General features: G+C 39.8%; 1 protein-coding gene across 1 annotated transcript; it reads left to right on the top strand.

Annotated features, from left to right (window-relative positions):
• Positions 1-1975: 1975 nt before the first annotated feature.
• Positions 1976-5222, top strand: LOC147959547 (uncharacterized). The gene is made up of 4 exons (XM_087535771.1): positions 1976-1987; positions 4374-4529; positions 4780-4986; positions 5112-5222. The coding sequence occupies exons 1-4, from the start codon at positions 1976-1978 to the stop codon at positions 5220-5222; spliced, it is 486 nt and encodes a 161-aa protein (XP_087391897.1).
• The last annotated feature ends 11998 nt before the right edge of the window (positions 5223-17220 follow it).

The following is a 17220-nucleotide window of genomic DNA, read 5'->3' as shown; positions in this document are numbered from 1 at the left end:
TATCTGACATGCTATGTTTACTGTATTTGGACCATTATGTGTCAGTTGTGATAGCTGGCCTTCTCTGATTATGCAATGTGAACTTCTGCTCATTAGGTATTTGTTTTCTACATGATTTTTTTGTAGGCTGTTGATGATGGTGCTAGGGTTGAGGAGGATGTTTTACCTACGCATGAAGCTACTCCTGTGCATGAAGATGCCCCTATGCATGAACCTGCTCCTGTTAGTGATGTATTAGTTGATGAGGTTCATGGCAGTGAAAATATGGTACCATTTTTCTTGTCAATTTGTCTCATTTTTTATTTTACTTGTTTGTGCATTTTATCGCTATGTGGCCCTTTGTAATGACTTTCTGTTCTTTGCTGTAGAATGATGATGTTAGTGTTCCTCTAGAGAAGGTTGCGGACAAGTCCGTCTCAAGCACCGGCTGCTCCGACGGGGTGGACCTGACTGAACCTCAGTCGTCCATTGGCGCTGAGCTTTCTGATGCTGAGCAGGGCAAGACAACTGGAGACATCATTTTGGAGAAAGATCCTGTTGAGCCTGCTGTTGAGACTGGTGGTAGTGCTGCAAGCCCGGAGAAGTCTCCTACAGCAAAGCCATCAGTTGTTGTTGATGATGTTCAAACACAACCAACTGTTTTTGTTGTTTCAGATTCTCCAGCTGCCCCAACTGCTGTTGCTGTCCTTCCCGACGACGCTGCTACGTCTACTAGAGATGACAACTAAGAGACTGAAAGTGATAGCTATGGAGAGGGGGTTGATCAATCCAGTGCTGCCACTGGTCTAGGCAAGGATCCATGAAGATAGGAGCATGCATCTCTCTTCTTTCCCCATCCCTCTCCCTTTTGTTGTTTGGTTTAGTCCATGATATCCCTTGTGAACTTCCTGTGTGGTCTAAGTTGAACTTCTAGTTTTGTTGTTTGTCGTGTGGTTGTAAAGAATGTTAAGTGAACCTGTATTCTATGTGGGTGAAGGTTTGTAATGCATGGGTTGTGATGTCTATGATCCTGTGGTTTTATCTTTTCTGATGTAGGAGCTGAGATGTGCTTGTGTTTTGAATGTTGTGCTTGAATGTTGCTCTTAATTGAAACTATCGTGAATCTATGTGCTTGAGTGTTGCTCTTAATTTCTATTTCTTTTGGTGAGCAGATAGCGACCTTCCTGTCATCCGAAAGAAGGTTGATGACTTTTATTATAGTGTAACTAGGCTTAAGAATAATCGTTCCAAGAGGTGAGTGCAGCTGGTCAATATTTACATCATCCATGTACCCCCTATGAACTGCATGTGGTTTCATACCTGAACTTCTTTACTATATGTACCTAAACTTCTTATTTTACTTCTCTGGTGCTGAACTTCTGGCCTCTTTTGTACTATACTGCCTGTTGTGATATAGCTGAACTTCTGTGCTAACATGTGTTATGAACTTCCTGAGTTCCTGATGCTGAACTTGTTTTACTTTCTATTGCTTTTGTTTTAGATCAATGATTATGTTCCAAAACAATGAGTGTGAAGATTCTGTTGAGGATGTCGCAATATCTTTTGCTCCTCGCGGAATGCTTTGATCTAATGTGGCTGAGGTTGCACTCTACTATCCACGTGCGAAGTACCAGGGATCAGATAAACTCATCCTGCCGTATTGGGTTTGTGTAACTCAACCATATAGTGATTTCTTTTCTGTTTTGTTCCTTACCATTTTAGTTAAAACTTGTTTGTCTCATTTATGTATTTTTCATATGTTGGTGTTGTCTGCATTATTTTAGGACAAGATTTTTATAGGTCAATTTGATTCCCGTGTGAGGAAGTACTTCTTGGCGAGTGGTCCAGATAGCATGGATGCACATGATTCGGTATGCAATATCTTGTTCTTTGCCTCTGTATTAGTTTTGCACTGTGATTCACTGTGTTAATATTTGTTTTATTTTTCTTTGTACCGTTTGATATTAATTCTCAGTTTTTAATGATTCGTGTGTTTATGTTGCTTCAGGTTGTTTTCCCCACTTTTGACACACCTGAGATTCCTGCTTCCATGGGTGGTGTTGGTCATTGGGTTTCGATATTTCTTGACATAAACAAATAAGGTTCCAGCTTCTCGACTCCTATTATGGACCAGACGATGAATGTGTGGTACGCCTGTTTCGGCGGATGACCGATAACATCAAGAAGCTTTGGAGCGATGCCAGCAACGACAGGGAGACACCCTTCAATCCTCTTACCATCGACCATTTCCCTCTGGATTGGATTGATGTGCCCCAGCAGCAAAACAAGTATGAGTTCCACTTCTCTCTTTATCACTTATGTTTATCTGTAGTTGTACTTAAGTTGCGACGTGTTTTATTCATTGGCTTTCTTTTTCTGTTCTAACACTATTCTTTTTACTGTGTTTGATGGCAGTATCGACTGCGGATGCTTCATGCTTACGAATGTTAATTCGTATCATGATGGGGTTCTTGCAAATTATTCCCATGAAAATATCGCGGATATCAGGAAGACGTGGTTGTACTCAATCGCTTCTTCTAACCTGTTTGAGACAGACTTCCAAGCTCTGTTTGGCTACTACACATGTAAGTATTGGAACTTGGACTGCTTACCTGCACTGCATCTTTTATTCTACCTGAACTTCATATTTTGTTTGAACTTGGGCTTCTGCTTGAGATCTGGCTGGGCTACTGGTTTCAGATGGAGAGGAGCATTTTCTTGTACATGAACTTCATTTCTATCTTTTTTATTTTGCTTGTGTGTTTCGTTTCAGTAATTTCGTTCCTTCCATTGCTTACTTGGACATGAGCATTTCTTTCTACTTGAACTTCAGAGATGATGCCTTTCTATGGTTTTGTTAGCTGTAGTTGAATGTTTTCCAGTTCATTGGTTTATCTTGAACTGTGCCTTTTGGTTGTGCCGAAACTTCATTTAGTTTTTTAATGCAAGTAATTTTTTTAGGTCAGCTTGAGTAGTAACCATGTCATCTTTATTAGTTGGACTGTACATTGCGCTGTTCCTGAACTTCAGTTATATTTAATGGTGATGTTTTCTCTTCCTTTTCTTTTGACAGTGGATCTGTTAGACTTGACCGATTACCACTACTCATTCCTTGGGTCACAGGAATACCAGCCTAGGGAGGAATCGATGAGTACAGCTCCGATAGAAGATGATAGACCTTGAACCCTTATTCCTTCCAAGTTGGGGAAGCAGGTTGGTGGTATTCGTGGTGGTCCAAAAACTCCTTGCTCCAGGAAGGTTGGTGCAGTCGAAGCAGCCGAAGCGGAAGTGATTTCGTCCGATGATGATTTTGAGAAGATTGCTTACCCGAAGAATGGTAAATCTGTTGCCGCTACTGTTGCTGGGAGAGGTGGGAAGAATGTTGTCATCACTAGGAGGAAACTGGCAGTTTAGTCTGGCAACATTACTTCCTCCAAGTGAGCATCAAGATTGCCTTTGAAGTGGCATTCTCCTGTCGCTCCCCTAAAAAAATACAGTTACCCTCATCTATCCGAGGCCCAGAAGTTGAAATTGGTATGTGCTTAGTGAAGAGGGTCTGGAAAAGTATTCAGAGTAAATTTTATTCTCCTTAACTTTGTTGCTGCCATCTGTGTCTGAACTTCTGTTGTTGTAGTATGTGGACTTCTGTTTATTTTCTCCCTTGCCTTGGAGTTATAGTGTCTGAACTTCTATTGTTATATTGTCGGAATTGCCGTAGTTTGTAGTATCTGAACTTCTGTTTTATGTCTCCTCTTGCCTTTTCGAGTTATAGTATCTGAACTTCTGTTTGTTGTTGTATCTGAACTTCTAATATATTTTTTACCATCCTTTTGTATTCTGCAAGACAAGCTACTGGATGTTTAGCATCCCTGCGAATGTGATTGACCTCACATGACGCGTCCTTTATACTCTTTTCGATGAAGGGCAATAGATGGAAGGAGACATAATGGATTATCTCATAAATTTGTGGGAGGATAAGCCGGAGACCTCTGAGATATTCACTAGTGCTGGCAGGGTTGTACTTAGTCCCTACTTCATACAGGTTTTAGTTCTTTGCACCCCTATCTCCCTTTTTTGCCTTAGTTTTGTTGTAGTGGCATTTGGGAGGTGTTTTAATTGTGTTTTTCTGAATGCACAGTAGTGCCTGGAGTATGATTTCTTTGCTGCAACAGTTCCAAAGTTTGATGCAAAAAAATATGCTGGTCTCCTCCCAATGTTTGTTTGCAAGGAAGAAGACCTTCTTAATGCAAAGCCGGCTAGGTTTTCATAACTCTTGCTTTTTTTAATTTCATGTGCATCCTTTTGCTGAGTTTGTCAAGAAGTTTTTGTTCATGTCGGTTCTTTAGTACATATGGTTTATAGTTTGTGTTCACCCGTCCTTTCATTCTTGGCAGGTTTTCTTGATACTATTCAAGCCAATTGGCACAATGGCGCACTACAGTGTGTATGTGGTGAATAGATATCATGGGAGCATTGACATCCTTGATTCACTTCCTTACGCTAATATGGAAACGTCGCGAACAAGTTTCCACGGGGACTATCAAAATATCGTGAGTGTTTCTTAGTCTGAACCTCCTTTCACATTCTCTTGTTTGACACGAAGTTTATTATGCCTTATGTTGACAAAATATGTTGCTGTCTCTGTTTTGGTAATACTTCTTGAACTGACTATCATTTGGAAGTTGAACTTCTGCTATTTGTTTAGCTGGATCTTATGCAAGTGTCGCTTTTTATGTACCTGAACTTAACTATTTTGGTTAACATGTTTTTGACTTCATCTTATTTTGTTATTTCTGGCAGATCAAGAGATTTGTTGGGTTGCTCGAGGAGGTGTACGGCAAGGCTGCGTACAAAGCGAGCAAGCAACCTAACTGGGTGACTATTGCAAAGAGGCCGACTTTTATCGATGTTCCAAAGCAGAAGAATAATGATTGTGGTTTCTTTGCCGTGAAGTTCTGCTCTTCATATGATGGCGATGAGATTGTTGAAGATTTTGGTGATGTGGAAGTATGTTTTGTCCTTGTTCTTGTCTCATCATCCTTTCACTTTTCTCGTGTGTTTTTGCTGAGACGCTCCTGCTGTGGTTTTAGTTATCCATTACTAAACCATCGTTTCATTTTCTTTGTTTGCAGGATGCTGCAGATGACTGGAAGGCTGAGTTCATGCACACTCTGATGTTTAGCGAGAAGAATGAAGTCATTCGTTCAGAGCTCCCTAAAGAGATCCAGTCCTTTGGCCCGTGAATTCGAAGCATTAATTTCATTGTAGATTTGATTTCGTGCAGATTTTTAGGTTTGATAATAATTGGAACAATTCCGTAAAGATTCTGTTGTAAGAATGTTTTAGTGACTTGTGTATCTATAGGTGCAGCACTATTTACTTATGATATTGTGGACAAATATATTTGATGTGAAGAATGATTTGGCTTTGTGAATTTCAATGTACTGCATCGTTTTCAGTATCCATGTGTTGCATGTTTTTGCCCCAACAGATGTACCTGAACTTCTCCCTCGGTTATGGTTGAACTGCTTGTTTTTTTGTGTTGTTTATTTTTAGGCCCCAACATATGATCGTAGACTTGAACTTCTGCTTTGAGAATGTGGTTGGGCTGCTGGTTTCATATGGAGAGGATATTCTGTGTTGTGTAATGTATTGGTATTTTTTAACCCAACCAATATGTAGCCTTTTGCATAGAATCTATATTTATTTTTTTGTGTTTTTTCAAGTGCGAATGGATTTCAATATAACTTTGCGCAAAAATATTCTCACACACTCCTTGACGTTTCTTTATCTTTTGTCGGCATTGTACATGAACTTCTGCACGTATCCAAACAGAACTTCACATCTAAGCGTTGTCTTAGGCTTGCTAACCTTAGTTCATACGGCAAAACTTTATTTTTTTTAAACATATTTTTTCCTACGTCGATTTTATATACCAGAACTTCTTCTATAAGCTGACCTGAACTTCAAAACTGTATGATTATTTGCTGGTTGTTCTTTTATGGAATACAACACCAGCACCTCCTGCTATAATATACCAGAACTTCCACTGTAATCTTAGTTGAACTTCATAGTCTGTATTTTTCATTTTTTGTTCTTGCTTGCACTTTGCATGTAATACATCACCAGCACAGCACTTCCTCTCATAATATACAAGGACTTCTGAAGTAATATTACTTGAACTTCACAGTGTATATTTTTCATTTTATTACTGCTTGCTCTTTCATGCAATACATCACAAGCACCTCCTCTCATACTATACCAGGACTTCTGCAGTAAGCTTACCTGAACTTCTAATGCAATTTCTGTGAAACTTCAACAATAGAAGTTCAAGTAAGCTTCTCCTAAAATACTGTTTCAAAAGTGGAATAACATTATGCACATTGACATGACATAAGTTTTCTATGTTTAATTGACCTAGTCTAACTGTTCATGAGCCTTGCGCTCCTCCTAGGCTTTGGTGGTAGTGGTTTTTTCTTGACATGTACATCTTCCTCTTCATCGTCCTCTTCCTCTTGCTCTTCATCGTCCTCTTCCTCTTCATCTTCTTCTTCCTTTTCGTCTTCCTCTTCTTCGATGGTGTCTTCATCTTCCTCTTCCTCTTCATCTTCCACCACTATCTTGTTGCTGGCTCTAGGTTTTGCTTTCTGTTTCTTCTCTGGCTTTTTGCTTGTCTTTTCAGCATCTCCGCGCTTTGGGCATGTTCTTGCATTATGTGGTTCATACTCCTTGCATATGCTACGAAGTCTGGTGCTTGCTTTCTGTGGGTGTGGTCTCTTCTTTTGTTCTATAACTTTGGGCTGCTGTTTTTGAAATTTGGGTTGCTTGACCTCCTCGGCATCGTTTCTTTCCAAGAGTGTTGGACAGGTCAGCTTGTTGTGTCCTGCAACCTGGTTGCACACACTACATTTCCTGTGTCTAAGTGGCACTCTGTTCTCATTGAGCACGACGACTCTTGCTGCAGGTGGTGCCTTTATTTGAGCTCTCTTGTCACTTTTCTTTGCTGCGGAAATTTTCTTCCTACCCTCTGTTTCAGAATACAGCGGCAGTTTCATCGTCTCTTGCTGTCGCTACTCCATTGATTGGCCATCACCCTGCTTACATTAGTTGGCTTCAGCGGCGGCATTGAGCATTTCAGCTACATAATAATGAAGGTCATCTTCAATTTCAGCGTCCTCTTCAGCCATCCTTTGGTCAGCATCTTCTTGATTTGCTGAATGTATTGCATCAAGCTCTTCCGCGAGCCTCTTGAGAACATAGTAGGCTCTCTCATATTGCTGGTCACATCTCATCGCTTTCTTCTTAACCATCAAATTTAGCTGTAACAAGATGTCTTGCTTCGATAGCCTTGAGCTGCCATCCGATGATGTTGTGTTGTAGTCCCTTGTATCAAAGGTTGGTTGTGATTTTGCAGTCTTTGTGTACCATTTGAGGATATACTTGTTTGGAAATTTGGCAGGCTTCAGGTAGTCCAGTATGTTCATGATGTGAAGGCAGAACAAGCCTGCATTTTTGTGTTGAATGCAGAATACATAGTTTGTGAGCCAGCAATGAGTTTCATATATTTTGATATGATACTACTAGTTTAGCTATTTAATGAGTTTGTTTTTCCGCTCACATGTGTGTGTCCATAGCTTGCATTCACACTCATATATTTCATTCTCTGGGTCAGCTACAACCTGAAATTCATGCTTTGACCAGGAAAATCTTTCTTCATCATCATGGCCAGGCTTGTTGTGGTAGTACACAAGGTACTTAGTGTGCTTTGCTGTACGCTTTGCACGAAATAGCGTGGCTTTTCTCATCCTATTCCTCATCTCGGTGTACACGACTCTCGTGTACTTGATAAACACGTCTTCCTTGTAGCCGTAAGTTGTTTTTGTCACAGGATTGGTCTGCACATGTCAAAAAGTAAGATATTAGTCGAAGTAGAGTCATGGGTTTCATTTTTTTAAATTCAAAGTGCACATGTTGAAGGAAAACAGAACATGATGGGGGTGTTTTTTCTTTGTCATCATACCATGTTGGTCATTGTTTGCTCGTTCTCCTTCTGCATCCGAGTTTGTATGCAAGCATTGACCCGCCTAGTAAACTTGTGTAGGTTCTGGGTCCCCTTGACAAACCCTTTCTTGAGCACGTGGTTCATGCTCTCGCTTCATTGTGTGGAAGTCATTCTAGCACATAAAATGTTCTTGTAATATGCTGAAATCCACATCTTCCTATCACTCCACAGCTGCATAATCATCTGGTCGTTCTCCAGGGTGTACTTGTGCACGAGTTCAGCCCAGGCATCTTCAAACTCCGTTGGCATCAGCGACCAGTTTAATATAGCTGTGAACTCCTCTTTGAATGTTTTATACTTTTTGTACAGCAACGCGAGGTATTCCTTGTACTTCTTCATGACGTGCCAACGGCATAGCTTGTGGATGGTGTTTGGAAATGATTGTGGTATAGCTTTCGCCATCGATGGGCACTGGTCTGCATGAATTAAAAAAATGAAACTTGATTCTTTTTTGCACTGATGGTGAACTTATGTTGTACAAGTACTTGAACTTCACATCTAGCAGTATGGCTATCTAAGAATATCACATGTATTTTTTCTTACAGCAGTGTTGCTGAACTTCTGTGGTACCAGTGCTTGAACTTCACAGGTAGCAGTAGGACTAACTAGTAGTGTCACACTCAAAAATTTTCTTAAAGCAGTGTTGTTGAACTTCTGTGGTACCAGTGCTTGAAATTCACATAAATAACTATATTTTTCTGAACATGTTACATATTTTTTTCTTACAGCTTTTGTCCTTGAACTTCTGTGATTCCTGTATTTGAACTTCACATTCATAACTATTTTTTTCTAAACATGTGACAGATAATTTTGCTTTCTTGTACTGTTAGTTGGACTTCTGTGCTAACGATGGTTGAACTGCTTGCTTTACATTATTTTTCAGCTAAAACCAATGTACCCAATACAGACCCATAGACTGAAAAAGATGATGAAACTTGAAGAGGTTTATTTTCAACTCACCTGTTAGAATGCAAGTTGGCTTCTTGTTGTTCATGCACCGTACAAATGTATCGAACAACCACTTGAATGAGTTTGCATCTTCGTCTCTGATAAGGGCAACAACAAATATCATTGACTGCAAGTGATGGTTTGTTCCAACAAACACTCCCAGAGGCATATGAAATCTATTGGTCTTGTATGTTGCGCCAAATGTTACGCAATCGCCAAAGTCTTGATAGGCTCCTCGACAGCTTGCATTGGACCAAAAAATGTTTTTAATTGACTTGTCCTTGTCTACTTGTATGTCATATAAAAATTCATCATTGATTGCCTTCATGTCTTTGAAGAATGAAACAAGTTTCAGCACATCATCCAAATCATCTTTCCTTGCATTCATGGCTTTCCTGCAAATCACATGCAAACATGCATTTGTTATTTTTGCTTTCAAAGGGTTGTGACCTAGGATGTTATTTACATTTGCAGTATGTGGATGTTTGAATACTTACTGGTTTAGTAGGTCTATGATACGTCTCCGTCGTATGTACTTTTCCAAACACTTTTGCCCTTGTTTTGGACTCTAACTTGTATGATTTGAATGGAACTAACCAGGACTGGCGCTGTTTTCAGCAGAACTGCCATGATATTGTTTTATGTCCAGAAAACAAAAGTTCTCGGAATGACCTGAAACTCCACGGAATATCCTACAATAAATAATAAAAAATCCTCGCCAAAGATGAAGACCAGGGGGCCCACACCCTGTCCACGAGGGTGGGGGCGCCCCCCCTAGGGTGCGCCCCCTACCTCGTGGGCCCCCTGCAGAGCTCCCGACTCCAACTCCAACTCTATATATTTGCTTTTGGGGAGAAAAAAATAGAAGAGAAGATTTCATCGTGTTTTACGATATGGGGCCGCCGCCAAGCCCTAAAACATCTCGGGAGGGCTGATCTGGAGTCCGTTCGGGGCTCCGAAGAGGGGGATTCGTCGCCGTCATCATCATCAACCATCCTCCATCACCAATTTCATGATGCTCACCGCCGTGCGTGAGTAATTCCATCGTAGGCTTGCTGGACGGTGATGGGTTGGATGAGATTTACCATGTAATCGAGTTAGTTTTGTTAGGGTTTGATCCCTAATATCCACTATGTTCTGAGATTGATGTTGCTATGACTTTGCTATGCTTAATTCTTGTCACTAGGGCCCGAGTGCCATGATTTCAGATCTGAACCTATTATGTTTTCATCAATATATGAGAGTTCTTGATCCTATCTTGCAAGTCTATAGTCACCTATTATGTGTTATGATCCGTTAACCCCGAAGTGACAATAATCGGGATACTTACCGGTGATGACCGTAGTTTGAGGAGTTCATGTATTCACTATGTGCTAATGCTTTGTTCCAGTTCTATTAAAAGGAGGCCTTAATATCCCTTAGTTTCCATTAGGACCCCGCTGCCACGGGAGGGTAGGACAAAAGATGTCATGCAAGTTCTTTTCCATAAGCACGTATGACTATATTCGGAATACATGCCTACATTACATTGATGAATTGGAGCTAGTTCTGTGTCACCCTATGTTATGACTGTTACATGATGAACCACATCCGGCATAATTATCCATCACTGATCCGATGCCTACGAGCTTTCCATATACTGGTTTACGCTTATTTACTTTCTCGTTGCTATTGTTACAATCACTACATAATACCAAAAATATTACTTTGCTTTCATTACTCTTTTGTTACCGTTACCACCACTATCATATTACTTTGCTGCTAAACACTTTGCTGCAGATACTAAGTTTCCAGGTGTGGTTGAATTGACAACTCAGTTGCTAATACTTGAGAATATTCTTTGGCTCCCCTTGTGTCGAATCAATAAATTTGGGTTGAATACTCTACCCTCGAAAGCTGTTGCGATTCCCTATACTTGTGGGTTATCAAGACTAATTTCTGGCGCTGTTGCCGGGGAGCATAGCTCTATTCTTTGAGTCACTTGGGATTTATATCTGCTGGACACTATGAAGAATTTGAAAGACGATAAGACAACAATTTATCCCTCAACTACGAGGGGAGGTAAGGAACTGCCATCTAGATCTGCACTTGATTCACCTTATATTATGAGTAAGCTTGCGACACCTAAACCTGCTTCTGCTATTCGTTCTGATATGTCGCATGTTATTGATGATGCTACTTCTGCTATACATGATACTTATGATGAAACTACTTCTATGCTTGATACTACTGTGCCACTTGGTGATTTTCTCGAGGAACGACTTGCTAGGGCTAGAGAGATTGAAAATATTGAATCTGATTATGATGATGAAGAATCACTTGTTATTCCCGAGGGTTATTTATTTGATCAAGAAGCTTCTTTAGCTATTTTAGCTTGCAAAGATAGATATGAACTCAAAATGTTATTAGATAAATGGAATAAGCAATCTCTAAATGCTAGGATGAAACCTGGCCCTGCTTTTGCTACTTCACCTATCTGTGTTACTGATAAGGATTATGAATTCTCTGTTGATCCTGATATAATTACTTTAGTTGAATCTGATCCTTTTCATGGATATGAATCTGAAACTGTTGTGGCACATCTTACTAAATTAAATGATATAGCCACCCTGTTCACTAATGATGAGAGATCTCGCTACTTTTATATCCTTGAAATATTTCCGTTCTCATTAAAGGGTGATGCTAAGATATGGTTTAATTCTCTTGATCCTGGTTGTGTGCGTAACCCCCAGGATATGATTTACTACTTCTCTGCTAAATATTTCCCTGCTCATAAGAAACAAGCTGCTTTAAAGGAAATATACAACTTTGTGCAAATTAAAGAAGAGAGTCTCCCACAAGCTTAAGAAAAATGAAATACTTGATATCTTTTATAATGGACTAACCGATGCTTCCAGAGATTACCTGGATAGTTGTGCTGGTTCTCTTTTCAGGGAAAGAACACCGGATGAAGCTGAAATCTTATTGAATAATATGTTGACAAATGAAAATAATTGGGCACCTCCCGAGCCAGCTCTTGCTCCAATTAATGATCCTATTCCTAAACCAACTCCGAAGAAGAGAGGTGTTCTATTTCTCAGTCCCGAAGATATGCAAGAGGCAAAGAAATCTATGAAAGAAAAAGGTATTAAAGCTGAAGATGTTAAGAATTAACCTCCAATTGAAGAAATACATGGTCTTAATTTACCGCCTGCCGAAGAAACATATGATCTTGATCCTTTACTTATTGAAGAACCTCCAGACCTCGATAAGCCAACACAGGTAGTAAAGGTAAATTCTCTCTATAGATATGATAGAGCTGAAATCCCTCCTACTAAAATTGCTAGTCAATGCTTGGATGAGTTTGATAATTTTATGTTTAAGCAAGAAGACTTCAATGCTTATTTTGGTAGAAAATTAAAACAAGATGCTGATATGATTAAATACTTGGGTGATTATATGGCTAATATTAGAGGTGAACTTAAACTTGTTAGCAAACATGCTTCTATGGTTACCACTCAAGTAGAACAAGTACTTAAAGCTCAAAAGGAACTGCTCAATGAGATGAATAGTAAGAAAAATGATTATGATGTTAAAGTGGCTACTAGAACTGGTAGAATGACTCAGGAACCTTTGTATCCTGAAGGCCACCCTAAGAGAATTGAGAAATCTCAGAGAAATAATATTGATGCACCTAGTTCTTCTAAAAAGAAGAAAAAGAAAAATGATAGAACTGTGCAAACTTCTAGTGAACCTATTGCTGAACCACCTGATAATCCAAATGATATCTCTATGTCTGATGCTGAAACACAATCTGGCAATGAACATGAACCTAATGAAAATGTTAATGATGATGTTCATAATGATGCTCAACCTAGTAATGATAATGATGTAGAAATTGAACCCGCTGTTGATCTTGATAACCCACAATCAAAGAATCAACGTTATGATAAGAAAGACTTTGTTGCTAGGAAACATGGTAAAGAAAGAGAGCCTTGGGTTCAGAAACCCATGCCTTTTCCTCCCAAACCATCCAAGAAAAAGGATGATGAGGATTTTGAGCGCTTTGCTGAAATGATTAGACCTATATTTTTGCGTATGCGATTGACTGATATGCTCAAAATGAATCCTTATGCTAAGTACATGAAAGATATTGTTACAAATAAAAGAAAGATACCGGTAGCTGAAATTTCCACCATGCTTGCTAATTATACTTTTAATGGTGGAATACCAAAGAAACTTGGAGATCCAGGAGTACCTACTATATCATGCTCCATTAAAAGAAACTATGTTAAAACTGCTTTATATGATCTTGGAGCCGGTGTTAGTGTTATGCCTCTCTCTTTATATCGTAGACTTGACTTGAATAAGTTGACACCTACTAAAATATCTTTGCAAATGGCTGATAAATCAACTGCTATACCTGTCGGTATTTGTGAGGACGTGCCTGTTGTGGTTGCAAACGTTACTATTTTAACGGACTTTGTTATTCTTGATATTCCCGAGGACGATAGTATGTCTATTATTCTTGGAAGACCTTTTCTTAATACTGCAGGGGCAGTTATTGATTGCAACAAAGGCAATGTCACTTTTCATGTTAATGGTGATGAGCATACGGTACACTTTCCGAGGAAACAACCTCAAGTTCATAGTATCAATTCTATCGGAAAAAATCCATCGATTATATTTGGAGGTTTTGAATTTCCTCTTCCTACTGTCAAAAAGAAATATGATATACTTGATATTGGGGATGTGCATATCCCCGTTGAGGTAACATAGTGTTATTCGAAATTTCTCCGGTTTCATGTTAATCGGAATGAGTTTGTTAACAAGACTTGATCAACCTTGTTAGTGGATTCCTTTTGACGAGCATGAGATGGATGAAACTAGAAGCACAACCTTCTGTACCCTCTCTATACTTTTTGTTATTTAGTTGAAATAAAGTAAAAATAGTATTTTTCTGTCTGTTTCCTGATTTATCCATGCAATATAAAAATGTCCCGAAAATAAAAGTCCTCAAAATGACATGCCAATTTAATATGATTTTTTCGGGAATATTTGAGGATTTATGGTGCAAAAATTACTGCGGGGGGGAGCTGCCACCTGGTCATGAGGGTGGAGGGCGTGCCCTACCCCCTGGGCACGCTCCCTGCCTCGTGGGCCCACGGTGGCCCTCCTCCACTTATTCCTGCACCCATCCTCTTCTTCTTCCTCCCACAAACACGAAAAACCAACTCAAGCACGAGTTCCAGCCCTCTTTGCTGCCATTTTCGATCTCCTTGCTCAAAGCACCTCTCACAAAACTGCTTGGGGAGATTGTTCCTTGGTATGTGACTCCTCCATTGATCCAATTAGTTTTTGTTCTAGTGCTTTATTCATTGCAAATTGTTGCTGCTTAGGTGACCCTGTTCTTGAGCTTTCATGTCAAATTTATATGGTCAAAAGTAGTTTTGATGCATGATATAAGCCCTAGGCACTTGTAGGAGTAGTTGCTATCAATATTATTGAGTTTGGTTTACTTTTATTTTGAAGTTACTAAAAATTTCAGAATTTTTCAGAAAATGATGAGGAGACTTTTGAGGGGCTCATCGAGCCAAAGCTCGAAGGAGGAGGCACCGAAGCCTAAGTATAATTTGCCTCGCACCGCGGAGGTTCGGCCGTGTGAATGGCCTTCCGAGGATTTCTTAAGAGCAGCCGGGATTTATGAAGATTTTCATGAGTTGGCCCAGACTGTAGGCCTTACCGCTTTCCTCCACGACCAATGCGATTAGTATCTCTTGCTCACAAATACCTTTGTGCAAAACTTTCATTTTCATTCTAGGAACTCACCACCTACGATGGAATTTCATTTATATGATGAGCATAAGGAGATGCCACTTTATGATTTCTGTCGGATTTGTTTAGTCCCTTTTGGGGGCAAGACAGAAGAACCACATTGTGATGATGTGGAGGGATTTATTGATACTATCACTGTAGGGGAAACAAGGAAGGTTTCCGATGCACGAATCACTAGCATACATTTTCCTGTTTTACGCTACTTTGCATTATTTGCTAGTCGTTGCTTAATTGGTCGCGGAAACTGTGGAAACCTGAGTATCCCTGATATTATCATTTTGCACCACGGCTTATACGGTGATAACTCTTTTAGTATGGGCAGCATTATTGCTAGACAGTTAATTATGAACTGTACTAAGGGTCCCATCTTTGGAGGCATTTATGCTTCATGCCTAGCTGCACATTTTAACATACCTATTAGGCATGCTGAGAAGGAAGAGAAAGTGCTGCCCCGTGTTTATTTAGATTATAAAAGTATGGTAGCACATGATTTTATTGTTAAGAATAGGGAAGGAGAGCTTAAATATCAATTGTTCTTTAATAAACATCATCCTGAGACTATTACCTTGCCTGCTCCTTCTTTGTTTGATTTGACTGTAGGCACGTACCTTGTTTCGTTGGCGGCTATTCACGCCTACCGGAACCCTGCACCAGCCCCGGAACCGGAACCACAAGAGGAGCTTCCACGACAGTCTCTTTATTCTTGGGATCCGGAGATGGCTATTAGCCAATGGCAGTCAGAGTCTTCTTCATCGCAGCACGACCCCAGCTACACCTACGGGTATCCGCCAGGGTATCCCTAGCAATAAACCAACTTAGACCAAAAGCCTAAGCTTGGGGGAGTACGTATTTCTCACCGACATTACATTTATGTTCACACACTCATTGCTAGATGTCGGTGTTCATACTTTTTCATTGTATCATCCATGCTAGTTTATTTCCTTTTATGCTTTATTCTTGTGTGTTTGATAAACCTTAAGAAAAACCAAAAAAATTAGTAGTAGTTTACTTGTCTTGCTGTAGTAATAATTAAAAATAAAACCCAAAAATATTTCTCGTTCTTCTTTTGCTTGTTGGGAGCTTTCCCATGTAAATAGTTTTATTTCTTTTCTTTTCTTTGGGGGTCAGTAGGAGAAGACTGTGATTAAATTGTTGAAGTGGCTCTTATATGCTTTATTGTTGATTTAACCAAGAGCCCATATTGCTTTGTCTTCTCCTGTTTATTGAATGCTCGCAGATTCCAGCTTAGTCCAATCCACGTGCACTCTTATTATTATTCACATCGTTCGGTCATGCAAGTGAAAGGCAATTATGATGATATATGATGGAATGACTGAGATGAGAAAAGCTGGTATGAACTCGACCTCTTTTGTTTTTGTAAATATGATGAGTTCATCGTTCTTGATTCAGCTTGTTATGAATAAACATGTTTGCGATGACAATTAGAGATCATAGTTGCTTGTGCCATGCTTGATTAGCTATGAGTTATAATGGTTTACCTTGCGTGCCAACATGCTATTGAGATGGTTATGATGTGGTATGATGGGGTGGTATCCTCCTTTGAATGATTTAAGTGACTTGACTTGGCACATGTTCCCGCATGTAGTTGAAACAAATCACCATAGCCTTCACGATATTTATGTTCATGGTGGATTATATCCTACTCATGCTTGCATCCAATGTTTACTAATTTTAATGCATGTACATGGTTGTTGTCGCTCTCTGGTTGGTCGCTTCCCAGTCTTTTGCTAGCCTTCACCTGTACTAAGCAGGAATACTGCTTGTGCATCCAATCCCTTAAACCCCAAAGTTATTCTAGATGAGTCCACTATACCTTCCTATATGCGGTATCTACCTGCCGTTCCAAGTAAATTTGTATGTGCCAAACTCTAAACCTTCAAATAATCATCATGTTTTGTATGCTCGAATAGCTCATGTATCAACTAGGGTTGTCTGTATCTTCCACTCTAGGCGGGTTATTCTCAAGAGGAGTGGACTCCGCTCCTCACTCACGAGAAAATGGCTGGTCACCGGGATGCCCAGTCCCATGCTTTATGCAAACTAAATCAAAATAATTGCAAAACAAAACTCCCCCTGGGACTGTTGTTAGTTGGAGGCACTCGTTGTTTCGAGCAAGCCATGGATTGATGTTTGTTGGTGGAGGGGGAGTATAAACTTTACCATTCTGTTTGGGAACCGCCTATAATGTGTGTAGCATGGAAGATATCGCCATCTCTTGGTTGTTATGTTGACAATGAAAGTATACCGCTCAAAATATTATTCACCTCTATTTCAAAACCGAGCTCTGGCACCTCTACAAATCCCTGCTTCCCTCTGCGAAGGGCCTATCTATTTACTTTTATGTTGAGTCATCACCCTCTTATTAAAAGCACTAGCTGGAGAGCGCAGCTGTCATT

Source organism: Triticum urartu, chromosome 7A, assembly GCF_056163025.1.
Source record: "Triticum urartu cultivar PI428250 chromosome 7A, HENAU_Tu73, whole genome shotgun sequence".
NCBI classification, from domain to species: Eukaryota; Viridiplantae; Streptophyta; class Magnoliopsida; order Poales; family Poaceae; genus Triticum; species Triticum urartu.
This window is presented reverse-complemented; position numbering and strand designations above follow the sequence as displayed.

Coding starts and splice junctions, on each gene's coding strand:
- LOC147959547 (XM_087535771.1), top strand. Junction 4,530..4,779: donor ACGGGGACTATCAAAATATC/GTGAGTGTTTCT, acceptor TATTTCTGGCAG/ATCAAGAGATTTGTTGGGTT. Junction 4,987..5,111: donor AAGATTTTGGTGATGTGGAA/GTATGTTTTGTC, acceptor CTTTGTTTGCAG/GATGCTGCAGATGACTGGAA.